This window comes from Ruditapes philippinarum, unplaced genomic scaffold, assembly GCF_026571515.1.
Source record: "Ruditapes philippinarum isolate M1 unplaced genomic scaffold, ASM2657151v2 ctg6363_1_1_1_1, whole genome shotgun sequence".
Lineage (NCBI taxonomy): Eukaryota > Metazoa > Mollusca > Bivalvia > Venerida > Veneridae > Ruditapes > Ruditapes philippinarum.
Genome location: NW_026860791.1, coordinates 666 through 26,954, shown reverse-complemented (window position 1 = coordinate 26,954; position 26,289 = coordinate 666). Strand labels below are relative to the sequence as shown.

The 26,289-nt window shown below is 30.8% G+C and overlaps 1 protein-coding gene and 1 long non-coding RNA gene across 3 annotated transcripts; both read right to left on the bottom strand.

Moving 5' to 3' along the window:
- Positions 1-2,648: 2,648 nt before the first annotated feature.
- LOC132713416 (putative nuclease HARBI1) lies at positions 2,649-3,384 on the bottom strand. Its single transcript, XM_060696005.1, has one exon. The coding sequence runs from the start codon at positions 3,306-3,308 to the stop codon at positions 2,790-2,792; it is 519 nt and encodes a 172-aa protein (XP_060551988.1). The 5' UTR covers positions 3,309-3,384; the 3' UTR covers positions 2,649-2,789.
- Positions 3,385-20,487: 17,103 nt separating this feature from the next.
- LOC132713413 (uncharacterized) lies at positions 20,488-24,894 on the bottom strand. 2 transcript variants are annotated; one of them, XR_009623446.1, is made up of 3 exons: positions 24,640-24,894; positions 21,973-22,167; positions 20,488-21,109 (listed from the first exon to the last, which is right to left on the bottom strand). It is a non-coding gene; the product is annotated as an uncharacterized LOC132713413 (long non-coding RNA). The 2 variants fall into 2 exon arrangements; XR_009623447.1 differs by lacking the exon at positions 24,640-24,894 and adding an exon at positions 22,369-22,964.
- Positions 24,895-26,289: the final 1,395 nt, after the last annotated feature.

Below are 26,289 nucleotides of genomic sequence, written 5' to 3'. Positions count from 1 at the left end.
TAGACGTCTATAGACAATTCCACGCTAATAATTTGCAGAAAAGGATAAGGGATTGCGACAAAGGATACTTTTTATCAAACAAATTTTGAGCATAATTCTAAATAATTAAAATTTAACGAATCTGAAGTAAAACACTTTATTTAGCTACTAGATAAAACACATTACATTATTTTAATATTTTCCCTTTTTATTTAAAAGACTACCAGTTCATAGATATCCTGAAAGATTTATATTTCGGATCATTATAATTCATATTTTTGCAAGTGAGGTTACCGTAGCTATCCAGCTTGCTTACGGAACGTGGATGGTTCTACTCGGGTGCCCGTTCATGCCTTAAATAATGCACGGAAAGACATCAGAGGTCTTCCTGCACAAGTAAAGCTGAAACGTCGCCATGTGACCTATATTTAGTCGGTGAACCGTAAAACCCAATTTAAGAAACAAAATTGCTATTAAGAGTTGAACGGTTACGTGCCTATCTAGCACAAGCCGTCCTGTTTAATATATATTTTTTATCAAAACACATTGTCAATATAGCATAATATGAAAATACCTCTGTCGCTTTTAGTTTGCCGACATAATTATCTAGGAAGACTCAGCATTATGCTAGCCATTGACAATAACTGAAATTCCCTCGAGATCAAGGCTGAAACGTTGAAATATTAGATTTTATCGAAAAATGACGCCACAAACCTTCAAGAATGAATGTAATTGGTAATAGAATTAAGTTAAGATTTCTCATTGTTCAAGTTAATAGAAGTGACGATTCAAAAGTATTACGAATAACGAGAAAAAAAAACCAAAATGTGATGTTTAAGATTATAAACAAAACGGAGTTAAAACTTTCAAGTAACGAAGCAACCTCCACCCCCAACAACTTGGGACTCTGGACTAATAGAAAGTTATCAATCAGGGAACGTAATCAAAAAGTTAAATGGGCTGAAGCTGAAGGGAATGCAAGAGAAAGTTATTTACAGTTGAAACCACAAATTGAAAGATCCCAAAGTTATCCATTACAAGGTTCGAACCGAATACTTCTGTTGTTGTTGTGTTTTATTTTGTTATAAAAATATTAAAGAAAAGAAATCCTCATCGGAGGTGATTCATTCAGTTTATTCAATGAAGTACTACATATTATTTTAATCATTATAATTATGCAATACAACATTTTTTTGTCATATAACATTCAATAAGAGCTGTCATTTTGTCGGAAAAAAATTGATATTTCAGAATGGTATTGGGAATAAATCACAAATAGGGAACATTGAACGGAATATTTAACGCCAGTTACAGAACTAGCAAACTATTTTTGTCTCTCTTCGTCAAAGCCTTTTTAAAATATCTGTATGTAATATTTATGTTAGGTTTAGTACATGTATTAGTCGCACCAATTCAGTATAGGTCATACATGTCATATGGCAACTTTCCAGCTTTACTGGTGGAGGAAGACCTCAGGTCTTTAAATAAGCAATTTAAAATGTGAAGAAATTATACGTACCACGGCTACTTCTTAAGTAATTGCCACGTCCATGATGTAAATTAATAATTTGGTTATATAACCGACAACTCTATGATGAATTTTAGGCTCATATTAACTAATTTGGGATGCCTGTTACCGTTTAACTTCTTTGCTTAGTCTTGATTCAATATCCTTAATTAACTTAAAATAAATCAAGAGAATGATATAAAATAATACGGATGACGCAACGGTAAAGTGATAGCTTTACCTTGTAATACAAGCTGCCTGGACCGGGTTGTTCAAAACATTGGTTAAAATTAACCACTGGATAACTTATCCACTGGTTAAATCCTTATCCAGCGGCCAGCTATCCAGTGGATAAAATTTCATTGTTCGACAGTTGGATAGTGCCCTGGCTACCTAACCAGTGGATAACGTATTTATCCGCTGGTTAAGTACCACAATGCAACAGGGCTGGATAAGTCCGTCTGCTTTACAAAAACAAAATGGCCGACATTAAACCGGACTGTATATCAAAAATAAAGAGAGAAAGGTCTGAAAATTTTGATTCTGCCACACTAGCATTTTTGTGTGACGAAGTGGAAAAAAATATTGACATAATTAATTCTAAACAAACCAATTTCATTACTAACAAAAGAAAGCAACAAGTTTGGCAAAAAATCACAGATGCGGTAAATGCGAGGGGTGGGGCGCCTCGCAGTGTTAGCCAGTTGAAAGAGAAGTACAGAAAGTCAGTATCGGCTGCAAAGATTGCTTCAAACATAAGAAAGAAAGAACTATTTAAGACCGGGGGTGGATCAGCCTCTGTTTTGACAAAAACTTGTTCTTGTTTGTTTTATATATTGTTATTTACAGCAATACAATTCGGAACCTGAATATTGAGTTGTCTTATATAAAAGTACTGCAGTCATGATTTTCTCTTTTTAGATTGAGTGTGAGAATGTATTTTTAGCTCAACTGTCAGAAGGGGTGGGGCATTGTTTTTCCCTACATGTGTATAGTAAGAACTTAAAAAATCTCATTAAAGCTAGAGCTAAGATATTCATCAAAAACATCTTCAAATGGGTGTTTACCAAATTTGTTCAAATAAAAGCCCCTGGGTTAAAATTGACACCGCCCCGGGGGGGTATATACAGGTTAGCAATTTCAGGGCCATGATGGCCCTCTTGTTTTCATCTTGTATAATACTGTAGATGACTTTTAAATCATACGGAATTTTAAAATTCTATATAGTATATATATTGAAAAAGTTAACTATATGCAGTTATTAAAAAGGAAAATTCATATATATTGAAATAATAAATGCAACTTAAAACTGAGATGACGAGTAAAAGAATAGAAGGGGATCGATTTTAAAAGGTTTCAAACTAAAAAAAAATAATATACCTCTGTGGTCACACACAGCTTGAACATTGATAGAATGGAAACCCTTCCTGTTGATGTAATTGTTCTCATACTCTGATGGTCCCTGTATACGGACATGGGTGCAATCAATTGCACCCATCACACCAGGAAACCCAGCAATTCCAAAAAAACCATCTCTTATCTCTCTCCTCTCACTATCGCTTGGCCAGCAAATGTATGCTGGGCCAATTCGGCACAATGCATCTGACACATCTCTTACTGTCCTTGAAACTGTAGATATATCATATCCTAGAGCATCACCCACAACTCTCAGGTGACTGCCGCTGGCAAAATAGCGTAAAGCTATTTGAACCTGCGTTTGTACACTCAATGCTCTATTTCTCTGTGTTTCCCGGCGTAAATACGGATCAAGAATCTTCGATATATAATCAATGCCTTCAGGAGAGAAACGGAACCGTTGCATAATTTCATCTTCCGTATAATCATACGATTTAAATAGAAAAACTCGCTTTTTCCTCAGGTTCACATTGTATAGAAGGTCAAAGGCAGCCATATTTAACCACTGGTTAAGCGCGTTATCCGGTGGTCATAGGACTGGTTAAAGTTAACCACTGGATAAGGCATTTTATCCGTTGGATAAGTTTTGAGCAACAGAATTTATCCAACGGACAAAATTTAACCAGCGGATAATGAATTTAACCACTGGTAACCACTAACCAATGTTCTGAACAACCCGGTCCTGATGTTTTATTTGATTGCTTCTATAATTAAGGGGCGGTCAATAACAGGTTCAGTTTCAAATTTGTAAATATAAAAAATAATCATGATAGGAGGTTCTTCAAAATTCATTTCAAAATTCAAACAAAATCACCCTTTATTGAACTTGCCTAATGACGAATAAAAAATCTTGTATATATGGTTTTTGTATTATCAAACACCAATTTCGAAAACGATATGGCGCTTGTTATGGTGTTATCGTTTGGCATTTTTCGTGTTTTGTTTTCCTTTTTATTAGAAATCCGCCGATCGCATGTTACTGTTGTATTTTCTTTCTCGCTGCTCTACATGCATGTCCTTTTTTGTATAATTTTTATGTGTAATGACGACAGTTCAGCGTGTTCAAACTTCTGTTTTGAAAAAGATATTGTCTCTGTCGTTTAAGAATTTCTACATTCGGCAAAACTACCTTGATAATATACGATGACTTTCATTTGATTGAAGTTTATAATGCTTTGCTGGGTTCCGTGCCGGTTGGTTGATATTGGCTTGTTTTTTTTCTTCTTTTTTTGTTGTTGTTTTGTTTTGTGTGTGTTGTTTTGTTTTGTATTTTGTATTAAACTTCATTATAGAAGTTTTTGAATTTCGTTTTCATGCCACTGAAACAAGCTGTTACTCCTTCATAAACTGTATATTTTTGCATGCGTTTGTGATTTTGTACATGTTTGTACTGTTTGTCTTTGTCATACTTGATGCGTATATTTTGTAAATGGCCAAAGATTATTGCTAATGCGTTTACTTGGTAAATGGCCAAAGATTAGTGTTAATGCGTTTACTTTGTAAATGGCCAAATGTTATTGTTAATGCGTTTACTTTGTAAATGGCAAAAGATAATTGTTAATGCGTTTACTTTGTAAATGGCCATGTTTGTATCTGAATGTTACAAATCCGTGTATTTTGATTGCATTCTTATTCATAGATTTGCTTACTGTAATATTTCAAACTGTGTTTATACTCATGCTTCATTGCACATTGCTGCTTATTAAACAAAATTAAAATATTGCAAATGCGAATACATAGCATTGCTTTATTACTCATTTCTAATAATATAACAAAATCATTATTTCAATTGCTAGATTGCACACTGCTTCTCACTTAACAATATTTGTGTGATGAAGAAGTTTTATTGGAATGGCTACAACCTTGTGATATTTTTCTTTCTGAAATCGGGAGATTGGTTCTTCGGCTTGCGATACCATGGCAGCTCTTAAAAAATTTCGGAATTCATTTTCGGTTTTAGAAAAAGTCTAAAAGAAGATTATCACACCATCTGATATATCTTAGAATTCCGGGTACCAAGGATATCTTAAAGCAAAGTGATCTATTTTATAACACCGTCTGTCTACCAATCAATGGTTCGTGAGTTCGATCCCCCGCTACTCAACTATAAGAATAAAATGGCTACAAGACTTACAAAACCAGAAAAAAGAACGCTAAAGACTAAACAAATAGAACATACGAACTTAGACTAAACGGTTAAAACATACAGATAGTTAACTAAACTGACCAGAATTCAATTCAAAAGACGGAAAGGAGGGAAAAAAGACAAAACGGTACAGACAGCAAATGATATGCAAAAAGGGACCTTATCCGACAGATAACAACGAATACTTAACGGATCATTCTACAAGACACGAAAAGGAACAGACAAAAGTGACTTAATGGAGCAAGACACAATGACATGAATAAAACAGACAAGAGAAGACTTAACAGAACTGAAGCCAACGGAACAGGAAACGAGGACCGATAACGAGTACCGAAAACAGAGGTACTTACGGATACACAACAACGGAATATGTTAACATATTCAGACATCAAAAGACATACCGAAACATACATCAGTCCTATCGTAGTAATCCAAAAGCAATCAATAGCACAATCTACACCACACGGAACGGAAAACACAAAACAGTACATAAAATTACTGAAGCAGACAAGAAAGAACTAGTAACCAGTAAGACACATAACTGGAAGCACAGAAAAAACGGAACTTTCCCCGAGACGACAGTACACTTAAAAAAGAGAAAAATGGGACAGATATACATCAGTAAACAAGATACGACTCAAAGGAACAAGACACAAGGACAACGATACCGACAAGAGAAGACTGAAACGGAACAGGAAACGAGGACAATAAAGACAAAAGAACATACAACAGTCCTAACGGAGTAATCCACATGACATTGATAAGCAGAACAGAACGCGACACGGAAAACACAAAAACTTCATATGAGACAACAGCAAATTACGGTAAGCAGACAAAAAAACTTAATAGAACAAATATCAATAGAAAAAACAAATGAAAAGGAGAGGAAAACGGAACGTTCTCGGCAAGATTCCTAATGGAACATGCAAAAGCAGAAAACAAAGACTTAACGGAGCATTCAACAAGACACTGATTAGAACAGACGAAAACCAAATAATTATGTTAGCAGACAGCAATACACTTAGAAAAACAGATAACATACAGTAAACAAGACATAATGACATTAACGATACAGGCAAGAGTTAACAGACATGAACAAGACACACAAAACAAATAACATATCAGATAGCGTGGAACAATAACAGAAGAACGAATAACGAAATACGCAACAACGCAACATTTCAGGACAGACAACAACGGAAAAGATATCATGTTCTTAACTGAATGACAAATACATACATCAAAACAACAGAAAACAAAATAGGTCACGTCCCGTGGAACAGAACATAATATACATACCTAAACAATAAAAGGAACAAAAAACACAAATTGCAACTAACAAATTAAACGGAAAAACACATTCAAATAAAAACTTGAATAACCAATAAGAACGAACTCAACAAAATATAAAATTAAAAACTAAACGGGACATAATAGTACATGTAGTGTGTAGAATTTTAAACACAACATACCTAAATTGTACTTTGTTTGAAGTTAAAACATATTTATTTTATTTTTACAAAGAGACTGTGTAGCAATTATATATATTTTCAAATATGAAATTTGAGCATGGTATATGTTTAACAAATTAGCTTTTTATTTCACAATTTTACACATTTTTTGTAAATGTTTAAGACCTTTATATCAAATGTTTCATTTGATAGCTTACAGAACGTCGGGGGTTTACTAGCGATACCCTACAAGAAAGTAAGATATTGATATTTCTAAAGTATGTTCTTTCATAAAACGTGTTGTCTTATTTCTAGTTTTACAATATATTTCAGATTTAAAAAAGTTCATATATATGTTCAAACAATGTCAGAAAAAAAATCTAAATTTTTATTTCAAGATTTATTCTCTTGACGACTTGATAAAAATGAGATATTTTGTCGAACATGTAACATTTATTACAACAATCTAATCTGTTTCAAGGGACAAGATTATATTTCTGCTCAAAAAAGACAAAAATCGTTTTGCGGATTTTGTAGTTTTAGAAATCTTTGCATGTATAAATTTGACACGGAACATTCAAGCAATTATATGGCTAAAAATATTTCTTGTTTTCATCGACTGTGGAATTAATGCATTTTCTTCTAATAAACATCTGCAATTTTGTTCCAAAACAGCCAATAAAACCAAGTATTCCATAGTGTCTTAGTTACGACATTTTTACCACATAATATGACAATTTATTTTGGCACACGACTATAAAAGCATATTGATAACGTCTTAATTGTCGCTAAGGGTAAGAGAGATGTATTACTGTACCATCGTTTGGGATTTATTTCTTTATTAATTCAATACAAGTTGTTAGTTTGACAGACCATTCTGTAAATTTATTGTGAAGATGTCAGATAGTAACATATATAAGTGAGACATTTATAGACAGCTTTTAATTATTCCGTACATCTCGTGATCTCGTGAGAGTGAGGAAATTGTATTGCGGTCTTTGCACAGTATTTACATTATTTTGTATAGGCAGTTCTAAAAATCCTTGGTTTATTTAAAAGAACCTTATATGAACTTATTTCAATGAAAATTCATTAAATACTGAAATAGCAAAAACTGCTATCTATACTGGTATCAGAAGCAATAAAAAATTCCGAGTACATTCTATATAAATTATATGTATATTGTATTACAATACCCATTGAGTTACATAAGGCATTTTAAAAATTTATCAATACAAAATGCATTGTTTAGTCTTTTAGTCAAGTTTAAATAATGCATATTTCGGTCGTCTTGTCTTGAAATGTGTTGATTTATTCAAATTTTGAATGTTGATAATTGTGCTCTACTCTGTGTTATTGACCCTCTGAGTATAGCGACTATGCTATAGACAGGGTAAACTGTACTGTACACTGAATGATTTATCTTATAGAGACTCTCCAATGCTGTATTTGACAATTTAACAATACTGGTTTAAATTCATTACCTCAATAGCAGCAATGAGCAGCAAAGAATCAATAGTTAAAAGCTTCTAAAAAAGAACCGATTTCATTTAAAGCATTGCGTAGGAAACATCTTAATTTCAATCCAGTTACAATTGTCAATTAGGATTATCTGATATTTTTCAACGCAATTCAGATTCAGTAGAGGGATTTCTTTCTTCTTCTGATTTCAAAGCATTACAATAACCAGACGACAAAGGCAAAGATTCGAAGCATCTATATATTTAATTTCCTTTGTAATGAACATAACTAAATGTGTATCTTCGTATTGTAATGGATCTAAATAATTGTTTAAGGCATTTAATTCTTTTGTGATGGACAATATTTCAAATTTGCTTGAAAGTAGTACTGAATTGATCATACAACACTTAAACATTGTTGAACCAATTTCGTATCTTGTGCAATAGCCACTTGTGTAAAGGATATTTCTTAAATGGGGTGAAATTCTTAGGTAAAGGGAGTTAAAATGTGTTTGACCAAATTAAAAGGTTAGCATTAGCTGATGCAACAATTTTGTCGCCCGTTATGTTGCTCGTTGTCATTAATTCACGAATCAGTACATATTTGATGTTTAAACATTGGACATATAGTAAATAATCATTTTCATGGTTATACTGAGAAGAAATTTAATCACAAATAGTGATTTACATTAATTAAAAGAACCCTTCGAATAAAAAGGAACATGCTTAATCTTTCTGATCAGCAATGCTTGATTTAAGCAGGTTTTACTGAATCCCTTCGAATACAAAGACACATGTTTTACCTTTCTAATCAGCAAATCTTGATTGCATCTGGTTTTAGTAAACTTATTTCAAAACTGGTGAACATTCAAAAACGAGGCAATTTGTAGCAACCCACTTACCGTTCAAACAAGGATAATCGCAAGATTGCGAATATTGAAACAATTAAGAATTAACCGTTTATTCTTTGATAATTTTCTAAATGAACGTGTGTTGTTAATATCTCAAATTACGTTGATAGAATTGTAACAACTGTGGCAAGCAAATGAGACCTCGCTTAAGCATATCTCAAAAAGGGAATTTCTTTTAAATTTGACTGATATCGGAACTCATTAACGGATACACTTCTAATCTAGCTAATTTGAGATCAAACAAGTCACATTTTAAAAAATGATGTTTATACTGAAGTACAAACATCTGGACTATCATATAAGAGCTTATCACATGGCGCCGCAGTAAAATGGTATACTAGACTAATAAATAAGGGATTTATTACTACTTAACCACTATTATGTTATATAATTTACAGCGGTGGTCTGCAAGAATGACAAGTTTACAGTTATATGATTAACATTCAATGGAATTATGATGCAAAATACCATAAACATTGGTCTAAGTCCTAGGAAGAATATACCTATTTTAGATTCCAAGATAGCAAAGTCACGTTTGTGTCTGAATAAGCACATTGTAAATTGTTGATTTGCGAGTATTTCTTGTTGTAAAATAAATCAACATAGCATACTTAGGTCATCATAGCTTTATACAAATATACTTTTTGATAATAATTCTAACAAGTGGGATAATTATACAATAATAAATAATTTGACAAAATGCCATTTGGTAATGAACATTCGAGATGCATTTATAATTATGTCGTGTTTGAACTTATATTTTTACAAATCCTTTCTGGAGGCTTAACCTTTTTTGGCTTTAGACTTAATGTCTTTCCGCGCATGTCCGCAATTATCTTTATACACATACATCACGTGACAATGCACATACGCAGTCCCGTTATATATATAAATTCTATTAAAACACATTTTCAATATTGCATTATATGCAATACATCTTCGGTTAATATAATTATTGAGACATTTATTGAGGAAGGCTCAACTGTATGTTAGCCGTTGACAATAACTAAAATTCCCTCGGGATCGAGGCTGAAATGTTAAAAAAAGATTTTATCGTAAACTGACGAAACAAACCTTCAAGAATGAATGTAATAGGTAATAGAATTCGGTTAAGATTTCTCAATTTGCTAGAAATCAATATAAGTGACAATTAAGATGTAATATGAATAACGAGAAAGGAAGTAAATTTGAGATTAAAGATTTTAAAAAAACTGAGAAAACTTTCAGAAACTCAGCAACCTCCAATCCCCCAAAAACTTGTGACACTGGAAAGGTATCAGAGCAGCTAATCAAAAAGGTACAATAGGCTGAAGCATGCACTTCAACATTTTTGGGCATAAAATGAAGCTAAAAAGACAGATTTTAATTCTTCTGCTTTATTTCAAACGTAAAAAAATTCGATTACAAGAAATTGGTAATGGCTCTAAGGAGTTTTATACGGCTTTACTTCGACAGCTTTAAGACAATCTATATGAGTTTACGACTATAAAAAGTATCTTACTTCCCAATGATTGCTACTTAATATACCACATGGGATGACTAAGATTTATCAACACAGCATTGCTTGAGATTTATTTTCTTATTAATTCAATAAGAGTTGTCATTTTGTCGGAAAAAAGTTGATATTTCAGAATGGTATTGGGAATAAATCACAAATAGGGAACATTGAACGGAATATTTAACATAAGTTACATAACCAGCAAACTAGTCTCTCGTTATCAAAGCTTTTTCGAATATCTTTATGTAATATGCAATATTTATTTTTGCTTGGATTTTACGTCGCACCAACACAGTATATCTCATATGGTGATTTTCCAGATTTACTGGTGGGGGAAGATCTCAGGTCTTTATTTAATTAAATGTACCGTGGCTACTTCTTTAGTATTATCTACATTATATGATCCTTGAGTTTTATCTCCGACTACTTCGTGATAAACTTAAGGATAATAACTAATTTAGGATGCCTGTAATGCTTAGTCTTGATTCAATATCCTTAGGTAACTTAAATAAATTGAACAAAATGAGGTTTTTAGAATAATACGGATGACGCAACGGTAAAGTAAGTAATAGCTTCACCTTGTAATAAAAGCTGCCTGATGTTTTGTTAGGGCAGGTTTTATTTTGCTAAACTCTATAATTAAGGAGCGGTCAATAACAGGTTCAGTTTCAAATTAATAAAGACTTTTGCGAATATGATCACAATAATAATAATAATTATTATTATAATAATAATAATAATAATGATAATAAAAAATCCAAAATAAAAAAATAAAAAAAAACCAACAACAAAAAAAACAAATGATGACAGGAGGATTTTCAAAATTCATTTCAAAATTCATTTCAAAATTCAAACAGTTTCACCAGATTGTAAATTAAATTAATAAAAGTGCTATTTGATCGAAAATTTCTGTAGCATTTTTATATTTTTTTTACAAGTAAACTGTTTTTTTTCCGTAACAGCCACTAAAATCGACGCGATAATCAAATGCGCCTCTTTTTATGTTTTTGTGATCGCATTCCCATGGTAACCGTTGTAACAAGTCACACTTTAGAATGCATTGTGAATTATTAACAATTCCATGTAAAATGTTGTCATTGTACGCTTTTTAAAGAATGATTACTCAGATAACTTGAAGTACTTTTACTTGATTTGACACATGGTATTTGAAAATGTTGTATTGTAAAAATAGTCCAAACAAACTATACAAAAACTAAAAAGAACGTATATTAAACAGTATTTGCATGAATGTTTATAATAATATTACATAGATATAATGGAAGAATATTAGAAGAATCAATTAAAAAAGAATGCGAAATTAGAACGGGTATGAACAATACAAGAGCAATTAGATGTATCTGTAATTCTAAATTTAGCCTTTTCATAGGCGACAATGTAAAACATCAACTTAAAAAGTTTTACTTTTGACTCCTAAAGCAAAGGTATATGAATCATCCGCTAGTTATAACCCATTAACGTTTTGAAACAACATGAATACACGTTGTACTCAAGCTTTATCCTAAATATTTTTCTCATAAAGTGGTACAATTTATATTTTAAAAATGCGAGAGTACATGGACTAAGAGTACGGGGTGTTTTACATGACAATAGAAATTAACTTTGAACATTTAGCTGTAAATAATTGTAAACTGTCCTTACTATTGATCAATATTTATTTTACGTAACAGATTGACGTATGTTATACGACATTATAACACCTCACTATTTTTGTATTGTTAATTTCCAATAGGCCAATGGGAGATATTCTTTCTGTTAATTCAGATGTACTATGTGACTCAAAATTTTGTACTGCTACATAGGTACTTTTTCCAGTAAAATCTGAAAAATAAAAGTCTATAGAAACAGTGTCTCAATGAAGTATTTGTTCTGGGTAATAAAATTAATAACACATAGGTTTGTGAGTACCAGCAAAAACGTCATTCCTCGGGTAACAGTAAACTTTTCGGGATAATATTTTTGATATAATAAAAATAATATAATTAATATTGTCCCTCTATTTCTATTTAGTACACTAATTTCAGGATTGACAAAGAATCGAAATAGTACAAAAAGAGCATAATTATAATTGTTTTTTAACTTAACATTTTATTATTATTCAACAATAAAATATACTTATTTATCTTAAAAAAAATCGACCATGTCTTATTGTACAAAAATTATGTACAACAATATCTCATTCAAAACAATAACCAATTTTGAAGTTAATAGTTTTCAAGACGTTTTACTATTCATTGAATGATTAAATAATTAACTATATACTATACACATACGAGTTTTCAAATTGAAGATTAGATTCATATAATTGAAGTTATATCATTACAAATAGACCCTGGCGGCGTGCAATTTTAAAAATCTAGTAAACGGGTGATCCCTTGGAAGCAATAAAACAACAATATTATATCAACATTTCAGACTCGATTCTGTGAAAGATAATGTAATGTGCAACATCTCTAATAATCTCTCATAATTGCAATTGCATGGATTTTAGTTTTATAAGGGACGATTTTATTGAGTCGTTTAATGACTCTACAAGTACTTATTGTAAGTGCAATATGTAAAGCCAAAGACAATTTGACAAACGAAGTCGATCAATTTCCATTCCCATAACGTCGTTATATGTTAATTAGTGGGCGGGATAATATGACATCACGCACGCTCAAATTTCCATATATAATAGTACTGGAAGAACACTCAAAAACGTAGACGATGAATGGAGCTTATAAATAAACGTGGTGTTTATAAGAACAAAACATTTTGCAATTGATGACCAGTGGCAATATACATTTTCTGTATAGAACAATAGAAATACGTCCTTGCCTCTGCTGAAATATTAGTTCAAAACGCAGAATTAATTGACCACCGATGTTTTGTGTGGATTTTTCAAAATGTTACTAAAAACGTATCCTTTAAGCAATTGGTTAAGATTAATGAGTACTATTTACATCTATTTTAAAAAATTACTCAGCACATTTTACATTTTATTATCGATATTTTACATAACGATTACCAAAGTTATAAAGATAAACACTTAATGATTCGGTTAAGTAGAAATTTAACCATAACGAGCTATACAAGCTCTTTCTTTCTATGTTTATAGTAATATGTAATATTCTAAAGCCAATGTCAGTACTTCATCTTGATTCGTTTAATTTAATATAAGATATCAATAATTTACTTTTTGTTTTAAACATGTGCTATTTCTACTTATTTAAAAGAAAGTGTGTTTTCTCGAGCTTGTTGCTTACAAATTTATTTGTGCAACTCTTATTCCCATTCGATTCACACTGAAAATAAATTTGTATGTAGAGGCTATAAGAATTGTTGTTATAGAGATTCATCCATATTCTAACGTTATGAAATTATTAACATTAAACAACCTTAAGCGAAATAAAACTGACTCATTTCAATAAGAAGAACTGCAGAACAAATAAAAACTAGAAACCACGTGATTAATGTTTGCTTTTTGTGTCCTAGCTGGGTACCAGACCTAAAATTCTAGCACAAAATCTTAGTGACGGGAGATAACTCATGTATCGCTTCGGTATTTTCCGTGAGCACAAGGTGTGAGGATACAATGCTACGCGGCGATTTAATCCAAGTTTATAGGTAGCACACCACAGTCATGTAAGCCACAGCTTCGAATGGCCTGGGAGAATTTCTTGGATATAGTGAATATTCTGGATTTAACCTTTTACCCCATAAGCATATTGTGGAAAATGGCTGTTTTCATTGAAAAGCCTCCTGTTACAAGTTCAAACTGCTATGAAACTATGAAAAATGCTTCAATTCTGAAAAAAAAACTTGGCACAAATGTTGACTAGACCATAGCCTCTGTAACAGCATGCTCAATTGTAAATTTTCTGTTACCATGGCAACGGGGGGGGGACTTCTCAAAATTGCGGAAAATCACTATTTTGCATTGTTTGTTTTTTTCATCAAAACTGATTTAAAAGCGCTGCAACTTTTCAATAAATTAAGATAGAGTAAAAGGCTTTTCAGCGTCGGTTACTAGTTACCCTGAGATCGACCTGAGGCCATTTTAGCCTGTCATATGTCCAAAATTTTCTTGGCGATGAGGGGGACTGCCACCCCTTCAACCCCCCCCCCAAACAGAAGGGGGCCCACCCCCCTTCTGGCAACCCCTTGATGTTCTATTTTGATGGGGGCCGCGCCAAAAAGTAGTCACTTTTTTAACATTTCTCAAATGAAAAACAGTGTTGGGGGCCTAAATAGGGCATTTTTTCACTGTTTGAGGCCTCAAAGAGGGGGGGGGGGCAAAAAGCCGCCAAAACACGTGTGTATTAGGGAAAAGGTTAAATGACTGGTTGTCTTTAAAGTGCATTTTCAGCATGAAATATGTTTTTGTGACATCTAATATGATCACTGGCAAATTCGATAACATGGCCGGAAATCACATGATGTTGATTATAGATGTCAAGGCCGCCATTTTTTGTAAACATTGCTTTTAAACAGCATGCACGGTAAAAACAAGTCATTTTACAGGGGGGTACAAACTTTTAGCAGTAGCAAAAAATCTACAAGGTTGAGCACCAGTTTCTTTGTGATATTTTGCATGTATAGGGAGTTGCTAAAGCAGAGACGGTGTTCCTTTAGCCTGTTTATTTGCAGGTATTTTTTGCCAGAGGGACGAAATGTGTTGTTTTGGGTCTCGGGCCACTGTAGATTTTGTGCTTCAACGGAATGAATTGCAACTTTTTTTGACTGCCTGCCTATTGCAGATGGGATGATTTCTTTGTAGATTTGCAATCTTATGTCATATATCTTCTCAACAAAATGTGTTTTCTTTTTCAAGGTTGTGTAGTTTGGTATCAGAATTATTAGACGTATTGCTTGTAGGACATTGACGACAGGAACCTGAAATTAACTGTGGAGTGCTACCCTGGATTTCGTGGATTTTTTTGAAGAGAATATTTCAATGGTTACACCGTCAGAAATTACGGACTTGTACGGAAATATTGGTTCCCGGACAGATATATAAATTTAAATTTCAAATGTAATTTCGTATTCGTGTTATTGCAGTTCGTATTCGTCTAGAGGCATTTGTACATATTTTATTTCAGTGTTATGTAACCCACTTTGTATTTTTAAAAGAAAGGACGTTCAAGATCATAAGTTAAAACTAAATTATTCGAATTGAAAACGAAGAAGTATGCAACATAATATCTAATCACGTAGTTTAAACAAGAGGTAGAAACAACTGATCCTTACATTCTGCAGTATCAAATACAAATGTTTAACAGTCAATTAAAAATTAGCAATTAAACTTGTTTAAATCAATTTAAATTTATATGATTATAGATAAGAATTTAATGAATACGAATATAAATTAGATAAATAGAAATTGACAGATAAACTGCGAATAAATACCCAAATTCTGCTCCATATATATTTAAATACATATTATTTTTGTCAGTGTTAGCCATTAGGTTTGTTCTATTAATACAAACATACGAAGTTTATGAAAATATATATATACAAACGTTGATTGGTAGAAACAGCGGGAAGGAATTTAGTTTCCCTTTTAATAACAGTCGGTCATTTTAATACAATACCAACCAACTATTGTAAACTGATAAAATACGTATATTGTTTTGTTTTGTTTTTTTTTCATTAAAACTTTCGTTCTTATCTTGAGTTCATTTGAATAAAACTGCAACAGAACATTTCAAATCGAACTTGAAACATGCATCATTTAAATTGATACGCAGCATGAACCGCAAATACCATTTTGGTTCAAATGTTTCAAAAGAGTCTCTCGTAACTCAATTAAAAATTACGACTGTTAAATGACAATCTATTCGAGCTCGTGTTTATAAAAGGATCTATTTTTTCAATGTGTGACATAAACTATCCCATGGGATAACGAAGATTTATCTTAGTTACATTGTCTCAGATTTTTTTTTCTTGTTTATTCAACAAGACTTGTCGTGTTGTCGGAAAACATGATATACTACGTAAAAATGTAAAACAACTGATCATAAAACATGATTATACTATGTTGAACAACTGAGATGATGATGCCATTGAAGTGGGAAATAGCTAACTTCTCAAACACAATACTTCATTTATCTTTCTCTTTAAATCAGCTGATTCAAACATGTCTGAGTCCTGCAAAATTCGCACGAGCTGAAAATTGGGCGCAAAGACCGTCTTAAATTTGAACGAGCTGAAAATTGGGCGAGGAGACTGTCGTATCTATTTTTTATCGATTATTATCAAAAAAAAACTTTTTTTACTTCTGTTTAGGAAAATATAAATTGTTTAACAAAATGAATGTTATAGACTCTAGTTAAGTATTGATAGTAAAGTGTGTAGTTGAAAAGAGTCCATGATAGCTCTAATTGTCCAAACATGAGCCCATGAAATAGTCAGAAACAAATGCCTTCGTTAAACTATGCTTTCGACAAAATTGGGGTTTACTTTTGTAATTTAAAACACTGAAAAAGTCCTATCATTTTAATGTCTTTTAAGGTGAACAATTTTGTCTCACGTTTCATTAGATATCGATTCCTAATTGAATTTCTAAGGACATTGTTTGATTGAACGTGGGGATAATCGTATTAACAATGGCTTTGATATTAAATTGAAATAGTTTGTAATGCAAGACCCCGTTTGATGTTTTCGGTTTTGATTTAGATATTCTGGTCGTATCATCTGATCATGCAAAAGTTATCTACCGGAACCACTGTAATTTATACGTAGAAATTAAAAATAACATTCGAACAAGAACACTTGATAGATTAAAGGTTTTGCACAAATTGAATGAGTATTTTGGGAAAACGGATAGAGAGCAAATGATCTGAAATTTTGCACGAATGTTTTTTTGTTGTTGTTGTTCCAGACCTTCATCAAAGTGTACACAAATCTTAAACAGTCCTATGATGTTGAAAAATCCTTTTGATGATGTTGCAATATATCTGAAAGGAAGCAAAAATCAAATAGATTACAATAACTTAAGGGAATGAAAATAACCATCACATTCGTTAAATAGTGTACCTTTTGAATTGTAAACATGGAACAAGTAAATGTAAATAATTAAAAGGTCATAAATAAATAAATAAATAATATTGTTCTTTTCATACTAAATAGGATTCAAGCTTATCTCAATTCCAAAAGCGTATGTTATATTTTTTAACGATATTTCCTGCAGCTCATTTCCAGATGTAGGAAAGTTATAAAGTGATTGATCGAGTGTCCAAATCATGATTGAATGATCCTTAAGTGATGACGATGACGGAAGGAGCTGACAAATAATAGTTCTTTAGAGTTTTTCCTTCTGGTAGATTTATTTGAACCAAAGTGTTTTGTCTGGTTTATCAATTTTCTTTCTCCCATCTAAATACAATCCGTTTCAGACAATGAACAAAAACCGCTCTCATAGGGTACCAAATATTAAACAGCACAAGATAATGTCATAAAATTTGACTGGTTCACTTTTTGGAATATATGTGCCATGGGAAGAGAAAAGTGAGTAGACTTAGAGTGTCTCGAACACGGGACCCTTGGAGTAACGTACCGAGGCTCTACCGAATGAGCAATCTTGTCACTGATAATTTATCACCAGTAATTAATTAATAGCTCTAAACCGCGTGACACGTCACATTTTTGGCCGGTTTGAATCATTATAAGTTAATTCTTAGCGTTTTTCATTGTTTAGGTCCAGGTCCTTAAAATACCAAAAATAAAACGCTTCAATTATAAAATTAGTTGCATGCACAAATGTAATCTGTGTACAACTTTAGAAAACTGATGTGATGTAATTTATGGTTAAAATGTTGATGTCAATTTTTTTTGTCTTTAAATGTGATTTAGTGAATCAAACATTAACAACAGCTATTTTGCCTGGAGCTATAATCAAGCGTAGCAATTGAGAATCAAATTAGAGAATGATCTTAACTGAATAATTAATCACAATTTCAAATTATTTGAAAATAGTTGAAATTCTTTGAATTTATTTTTCAGATCTTAAAACAGTTCTAAGACAGCATCTCTATTTTGATTACGTCATTAAAAAGGTAAAATAGTCCTAAATCCACTTGAAAACTGTAGTTTCAATAATCTTCTGTGCACATTTGTTACAAACTGCAATTCAACCGGGCTCTAAATATTAGCAAACCGTTTTCCATTTGTATGGATATCAATTTGCTAACATCATGATAATTTTTAAATCTACAGAATTTTGAAAGTTGATAATGACGCAAAATGGAATGTAAATGAATAGTTTAACTATGCTTTTAACGCTGTATGTAACGTTTCTATTATATTTTACAATTTTACTTATTTAGAGCAAATAATGGTTGAAAAGTGTGCTTCATATTTGATATCTTTTCTTGCGTAAGTAGAATCTTACAGATAGAACGGGTTAACACCTGGCTTGAATATTTTAACCTTTTGTGATACTGTTAAAATGGTGTGTGTTAAATAAATTGTTAATGTGTAATTTCCTATTAAAGTTATAAAGTCAATTTTTATATGTCATTGATAGAAAGAAATCAAGTGACTCTACAAATACCAGCAGTAACAAATTCATTTTTTAGGATAAACCGAAACACGAGATCCGTTTCTTGTTTTCATGTTTTTGTGTTTGATCATATCTGCCATGATTGAAAATTATGTTATCGTTATTTTGTTCAATTAACATGCAAGACTTCGAAATTTTGTTTGTAAAACATAAAAAAAACCAATGTGCAACTTGAAGTGCAAAAATCATGTTTGTGTCTCTTATGCTATAAAAGAAATCTCAAATAACAAGAATCAGAATCGCTTTGAAGAAAATTATGACTGTTAAATGACAATTTATTAAAGCTCATGACTATAAAGTATTATTTTTTTAATAAGTGCGACAAAATCTCCCACAGGGGATTACGAATATTTACCAAAGTGGCATTTTCATTTGATTCGTTTTTCTTGTCAACTAAATAAGACTTTTCATTTTGCCAGAAACCTTGATATAAGTAATGAAAACTAAAGTTAAATGAAATCACAAAAGAGAATTTCAATTCGACGTTTCTAGGGGAACAAACGATTTGCAAATATCATGAGAATAAATTTCTTTATGTTGTCTTCTAATGTCGACTCGAAAACTAAAGCAACTAATAGAATATATTTCAGGGAATTATACCTCCTTGAATTTTATCAAAGTGATTTACTTTTAGGTCGTATGCTTGGACATTTTAAGCAAATGTTTTGTCTTATTTTTTGCCTTTAACAGTCGCTATCTCAATAAAAAGGCAAATGACTCTAAAGTACGTATTAGGTAATATCTACCATATCTTTTTGATAATGATAATGATGAATCAGTTAATTTTGTTTTATTTTCTACGTAGATGACAAAAAAGAATAGGAGTATGAAGTTTATAAAGCATAAAACATAGTACAATGTTTGTAGCCACATAAATACAAATTAGCATATACAAATAAACATATACACATACAATAAGAAACAGAACCATGTTCCGAAGAGTTTAAACATTAATAAAAAACCCTAGATTTTCATACAACATAGATAAACGCCAATTATTAACATGATATAATTAAACATCTTCTTTTGTAGAAAATAAAACAGTGTGTCTTTGAACGTTAATAAAGCTATTATAGAGATATGCTTCATGCATTTTATTGAAGTGTCAAATTAATAACTTTGTTCTGTTCCTATCTGTTCTGATAATTCAATTGTTCATTCATTCACGTTGTATTGCAATGTGTATAAGCTATTGTGTTTAATTATCCGTTTGAATTATTATTGTACACAGATTCATGTGTTATTTTTGTCTTGGCCATATTTTATATTAAATATTTACTTGTAAATGGCCAATTGAATATTTATGCTGATAGGCTAGGCATTTTAGCCAAAAATAAGACCCAACCTAAAACAAATTCCTTCAGAAAAGATATTTGCATATTTGTTATCTACTATATATGTGTTGCTACAGGAAAAAAGTCCTCAAAAAAATTCGAAGTATAAAATTCTAAAAATGACATGTTTTGAAATCATGTGTTTTCAATTAGAAAAATCTGTGAAATTAAATAACCCAGATATTCTACGCAAATCTGGTCATTAACAAAGTAACACATTAATACGCAAACATGCTTTATTTAATCAAAAACACTTCAAGCAATGTTGATTACATTCAAAAAGTCGCAACACTGCATAATCTATACATCATCATTTAGACTGGTATAAAACATTACCCCACCCACTAATGATAAATATTTTTTTTACTTTCAGTCAGATTCCATTAAATATTCTTACAAGTTAGCTCAGCCTCTACCAAGAATAAAGTTGTATGAAACTATCTAAATTCATATTATAATTCAAAATTGCAATACATTTTACACGAATAATTATTTATATACATTGTATTTGCATTTCTGTTCTGAAAATCAATCCTTCAAGTAAATATCTTACCAATGCTAAATTGCACTTACTTTACCATGGAAAGTTTGTAAAAAAAATATTGTAAAAAGACATTTTAAAATAAAATGAATCTTCTGAATGTTAAGACACTGAAAAAACACAATGTTATTTCATCATTTTTGTCACCGAGGCCCGACTATCCATATAGTCTGACAACGCTACACATGTATATATACATATTGCCCTGCCCTTGTTCAATGCTGAAATTATATCTCCACTTTTTCGGCCGGTGCTGTTGAAACCTTTAGCCTGCCCTTTTCACAGAGACACATTGTTTCGCATCTGTAAAATTGTTACAACATAATATGATAAATAAAAATGCGAACTTTGCATTCTGCTTTTAAAATAAAACAATTTTATGTCAAACTGAAAATGTAGGTACTATGAAAAGCAAGATAGGATTGTGCTTTTAGATTTATATTTTTATATTGAATTATCTACAAATAATTCATACATTAATGAGGCACGTTTAGCCTCAGCAAAAACGTGCCTCAGCTTTCTTCTTTAGAAAATATGTTTCATGTTATATTGTTATAACAAATTTAAAGCGTGTAAATTGCCTATCGCCTGAAATAAGCGCTGACTGTGAAACATGATAATGTGCCATATAAGTAGGAAATACTGAACAAAACAGCACCTATACTTTCATACAGATAACTAAATAGGAAGTTTTGGTCGAGTGTTTAAGGTCCTGACTTTAAAACACTTGCTTCTTACGCTGTTAACGATGAAGGTTCGAGTCCTGCCTGGGTTTTGGAATCTATTATCTGACATAGCTATTCCAAACTAGCTTATAGAATATTGGTGGTTCTACGCGCTAAAAATAATACCTATGTCACACTTTTTCCTTCACCAGTAAAGCTTGAAGTTATTATATGACCTGTAAAGTCTTGATTTAACATAAAAACCAACAAACAAATCTCTGATCTTAGTAATTCCGAGAATGTAAGAAAACTGCAGTTTTGGACACTAAAAATGAAAACTGCAGTTTTGGACGCTAAAAATAAAACACTTTTAAAAGAAAACCATTTAACTTTTACAAATGTGAATTCCCTTTAGAAAAGTTATGTATGCAGTAGCACACAAAATTGAATCTGGTACACCAACTGTGTATTAAAAATATAGAGGGTTTTTCTTTGATTTACCTGTTAATTGCTTTTCAAAAATGCTGGATCTTTTCAAACAGAACCCATTTAGCCTCTCCTAACTTGGAAATATGGAAAATTCTTGCCACATCCAATCAACGGATTGATTTATGTTCGCCAAAATATAAAAGGCTGGACTCTCGCTAAATATTGTCTTCTGCAATCAACCATCCCATACTATGTTTAGCCCTTCCTCTGAAAATAAGATTTATAAAGTCCATAAAACATTATCAAAAATATATTAAAAAGAAATAGTATTGAAATGATAGAGTAGGGAGACGCCTAAGAAAATGTTGGTATGAGCAAAATCGTTTGTATGTGCATTTATTATAATCATGCTGTAAAACAATGATGTAAATTTGTGTTGATATATCAATTTCTGTTGTATTAACAAACATGAAAGACACCCAATTGTTTTGTTTTCATTCATTCAATAAGATATATCTACGTAAAAAGCCATTTTTCTCTCACATCCCATTACCCCTTGTGTAGAAGTCACGTGTCTATCCATCTTCTAACTAATTATACAACAACTGTTCTATAAATGCTGACAACAACATGGAAAACATTACTTAAAATATACATACAACTGGCACTGGTATCATGAGGGTAGATTATCAAGCTACACAACATTTAGAAAGAAAACAATTGAAGCAAATTTAATATGTTATAATAAGAATAAAATGGTTTAGGATCGGAAAAGATATGATTAAAATCTATATCAAATGCAATTTTGAAGTCTGGTCTGTTAACACCTCATTTTAATTTTCTCTTTGAATATGTCATCTTAGTATTTAAGTAAATTTTGTGTTTTAAAACCATTTTGATAAGTGAAATCTATTGCATTTTGACATTAGATTATTAGACTTATTCAAATTGTCTAGTATGATAGAATAAAAATAATTAAAACATAAGATATAAAACTTTGTAAAGAACAGAACAGAATTTTATTTTAGATTTGTACATAGTGCATCATCACTACAATATAAATACACAAATTGCAAAGATGTCACGTTTCCATTTAACAAATAATATATAATAGGATTTAATATATAGTATCGAATTTCATGTAAAGCTGGAGAATGAACAATAATGGATTACCACTTATAAAACAATTTGTTACGAAGAGTATACAACAAATCAATTGAATTTTTAGTATAAATTTGTAACAAAATATCAAAATTCAGTTGTTAGTACTAACAATAATGTTCCTGATTTTAATTGATTCTCTCAAATATTTAGCTAGATTAGTGAGTATAATTATATTATTAGAAGAAATCAGTCCAATATTTACACATTGATGGACATTTGTAATGATATCGTTTCACATATTTTTTTTTAATGTCAACATAACATGGGCATATCAAAACAAAATGGTATTTGTCTTCTAAATCCATAGTATTACAACATAAACAATATCTTTCACTCCTTGGGATTCTATTTTGCCCATATCAGTACTCTAAGTGTATGTGCAGACATTCTTATTCTCGTGATGTAAAATCTAAGATCCTTTGGTAATAATTTTGCTAAGATAGTTTTCGTATGAATATAATTCTTTACAATTTTTATAAAGTTCTAAAACAGAATTATTTTCTACAGATGAATGCCATATTTGTATATAATTATCAATATATAACTCTTTGTTTAAATATTTTTGGAAATAATTTACTATCTACGATATTATTTTCAAAAAAGTATTCAGATAAACCATACATATCTAGCATTTCTTTAACATTTGATACCCGGTTTTTTACCTTTATAACGATCAGATAAACTTAAGTCATATATTTTCCGTAAAATTGTATTGTCAGTATTTATCAATTTGCACCAAAACTTAATTATTCTTACGTATTGATTTATATACAATGGGTAACGGCCGAGTTCGCCGTATATACGAACATTGCTTGAATTAATTTTTTTTACAATATTTCAAGTGAATACGCTCAAATATCTTTTGATTTGCTATAACCTCATACTCTCAGATGCATATGATATGATTGAACCTACAAAATAATCAATATTTGGCATAATAATTTGGGTTTTAAATCCATGTCTTCTGTGAAGAAGTAAAAGTAATGTATAAAGTTCCAGTAACAATGTCCTCATTAATAGGTAATAGCTTTATCTTGATTACACCCTATTGGATACGCTGTCTATTTTTCATATAACATGCTGGAATATTATCATTTCGCTTAGAAATGCATTATGTATTACAAAATACGTTTGTTTACATCAAGTTAACATATTATTTGATTTAATTATGATTTCCACAATTCATAAAACATGCCAACTCTTTGAAATAAGTCAAATTTAACATTTTGAAAATATCCCTAGATTTTCGTGATTTTGGTCCCAACACGCTTCCGTAGGGAAGAAAAATTTACATAACTTGTGAATACACATTTTTTGAAATACTCAGTAAGATGTGTGATTTATTCTGTGTAATTTTAGATAAATGTACAATAGAAAACAATATAGAACAGTGAGTAAAAGATAAAGACTCTTTTAATGATTACTTCATTCAAAATTGTGTTTAAAATCGCGAATTTATATGACACATTTTGTCATCTGCATAATCGATTGATTGGTGGTCAATCAAATATATCTACTGACATATTTTCCCTAAAATTTATACAAGAGAATATAAAAATGACTAAAAATACTCACCTTTGCACTAGGAATGCTGTATTTGAAGTAACTTCAGATCTTTCATCGAAAATATAATAAATGTGACGTCACCGAACGTGCATAAAATTAAAGTATGGTGTAATTTAAGAGACACATTTAAATATCGATTTTTACTAAATCTTTATGATCGATTTTTCAGGATTCTGCAAGGAGATTTTTTGAGGACTTTTTTCTCAAAATGTAGATAATGTTTATCTTTAATTTAATCGTGAAAACATTTGCGAAGGAATTAGTTTTACCATAATTTCTATTATGACTGGCCTATGATTACTGAATAAAGATTGATTGATTGATTGATAAATAGATTGACTGATATGACTTTAAAATCTAAAAACCCATTTGTAACAAATAAAATGTAAATGACATTAAGATAAGATGGTTGACACGAACTCAAATACCTTATGCAATATTTGATAATTACGACAGACATGGGATGAGAAGTGTAAGATAAAGTGTTATTGACATTAAGATTAGATTTCTGACAAAAAAAGTTTAATACTTCTTGGAATAGTTGATAATTACGATAAACAGAGGAGGATAGGTGTCATGACAAATTCACACAACTATAGTTGATAGTGAATGTTTACTTTATTTTCACTTATACGTAAACTATTGCAAAATTCCCTGCAGTGATATTTTATCAATAATTAATTTATTTCTTGAACAAATACAATACGGGAACCATGGCAATCATCAAGTTTAAAGTTTATAAACATCCATGTATGTACTAGGAAATTATTATAATATTGAGTACAATACCCGTTAAATATTTCATTTTGGTATACTCGCGAATTATTTTATTGAGTAAATTAACCGTTAAATATGTCATTTTGGTTAACTTTGAAATTATCTTTTTTAGGACAATACCCATTCAATATGTCATTTTGGTATACTTTGAAATTATCTTATTGAGTACAATACCCGTTAAATATATATGTATATGTCATTTAGGTATACCATTAAATTATCTTATTGAGTACATTACCCGTTAAATATGTCATTTTGGTATACTTTGAAATTATCTTATTTAGTACAATGCCCGTTAATTATATATGTCATTTTGGTATACTTTGAAATTATCTTATTGAGTACCGTTAAATATGTCATTTTTGTGTACCGAATGTACTAAATATATGTATAAGATAGCCAGGGTATTGTCGATTAATATAACAATATATTACTTATATTGATTTTGTTTAGAACATTGTTTATTACAAAATTCACTATTTGAAAGGTACATGATGAAAATACTGATAATGTCTATACAGTAACTATTTAATGTAAAATAAACAATTTTAGGTACACAAAGAAAATACGTTAAGTTTTAAACACTACACTCTATAGGTTAACACAGTACTTATACATTGAGTAAAAAAAGCATTTTTTTAACGAAAAACCAATTAAATTGGCCATTTATAGGACATGCAGCTTTCTAAAAATAATCTGTACATTCTTTTATTAAGACATATTAGTATGAGTATTATAATAGTAAGAATAAAGTATTCAAAAAGTGAATAGTATTTTGTTTACATTTACTACTTTTATGACGATTTGTTTTACATTTATCGCTACATTCTTCACGTAACAATCATGTAACATTCTTTAAAATCATTATTTAAACATAACAAT

Excerpts from the sequence above, each read along its gene's own strand:
- LOC132713416 (XM_060696005.1), bottom strand. The coding sequence starts at position 3,308 with ATGCAACGGTTCCGTTTCTCTCCTGAAGGCATTGATTATATATCGAAG.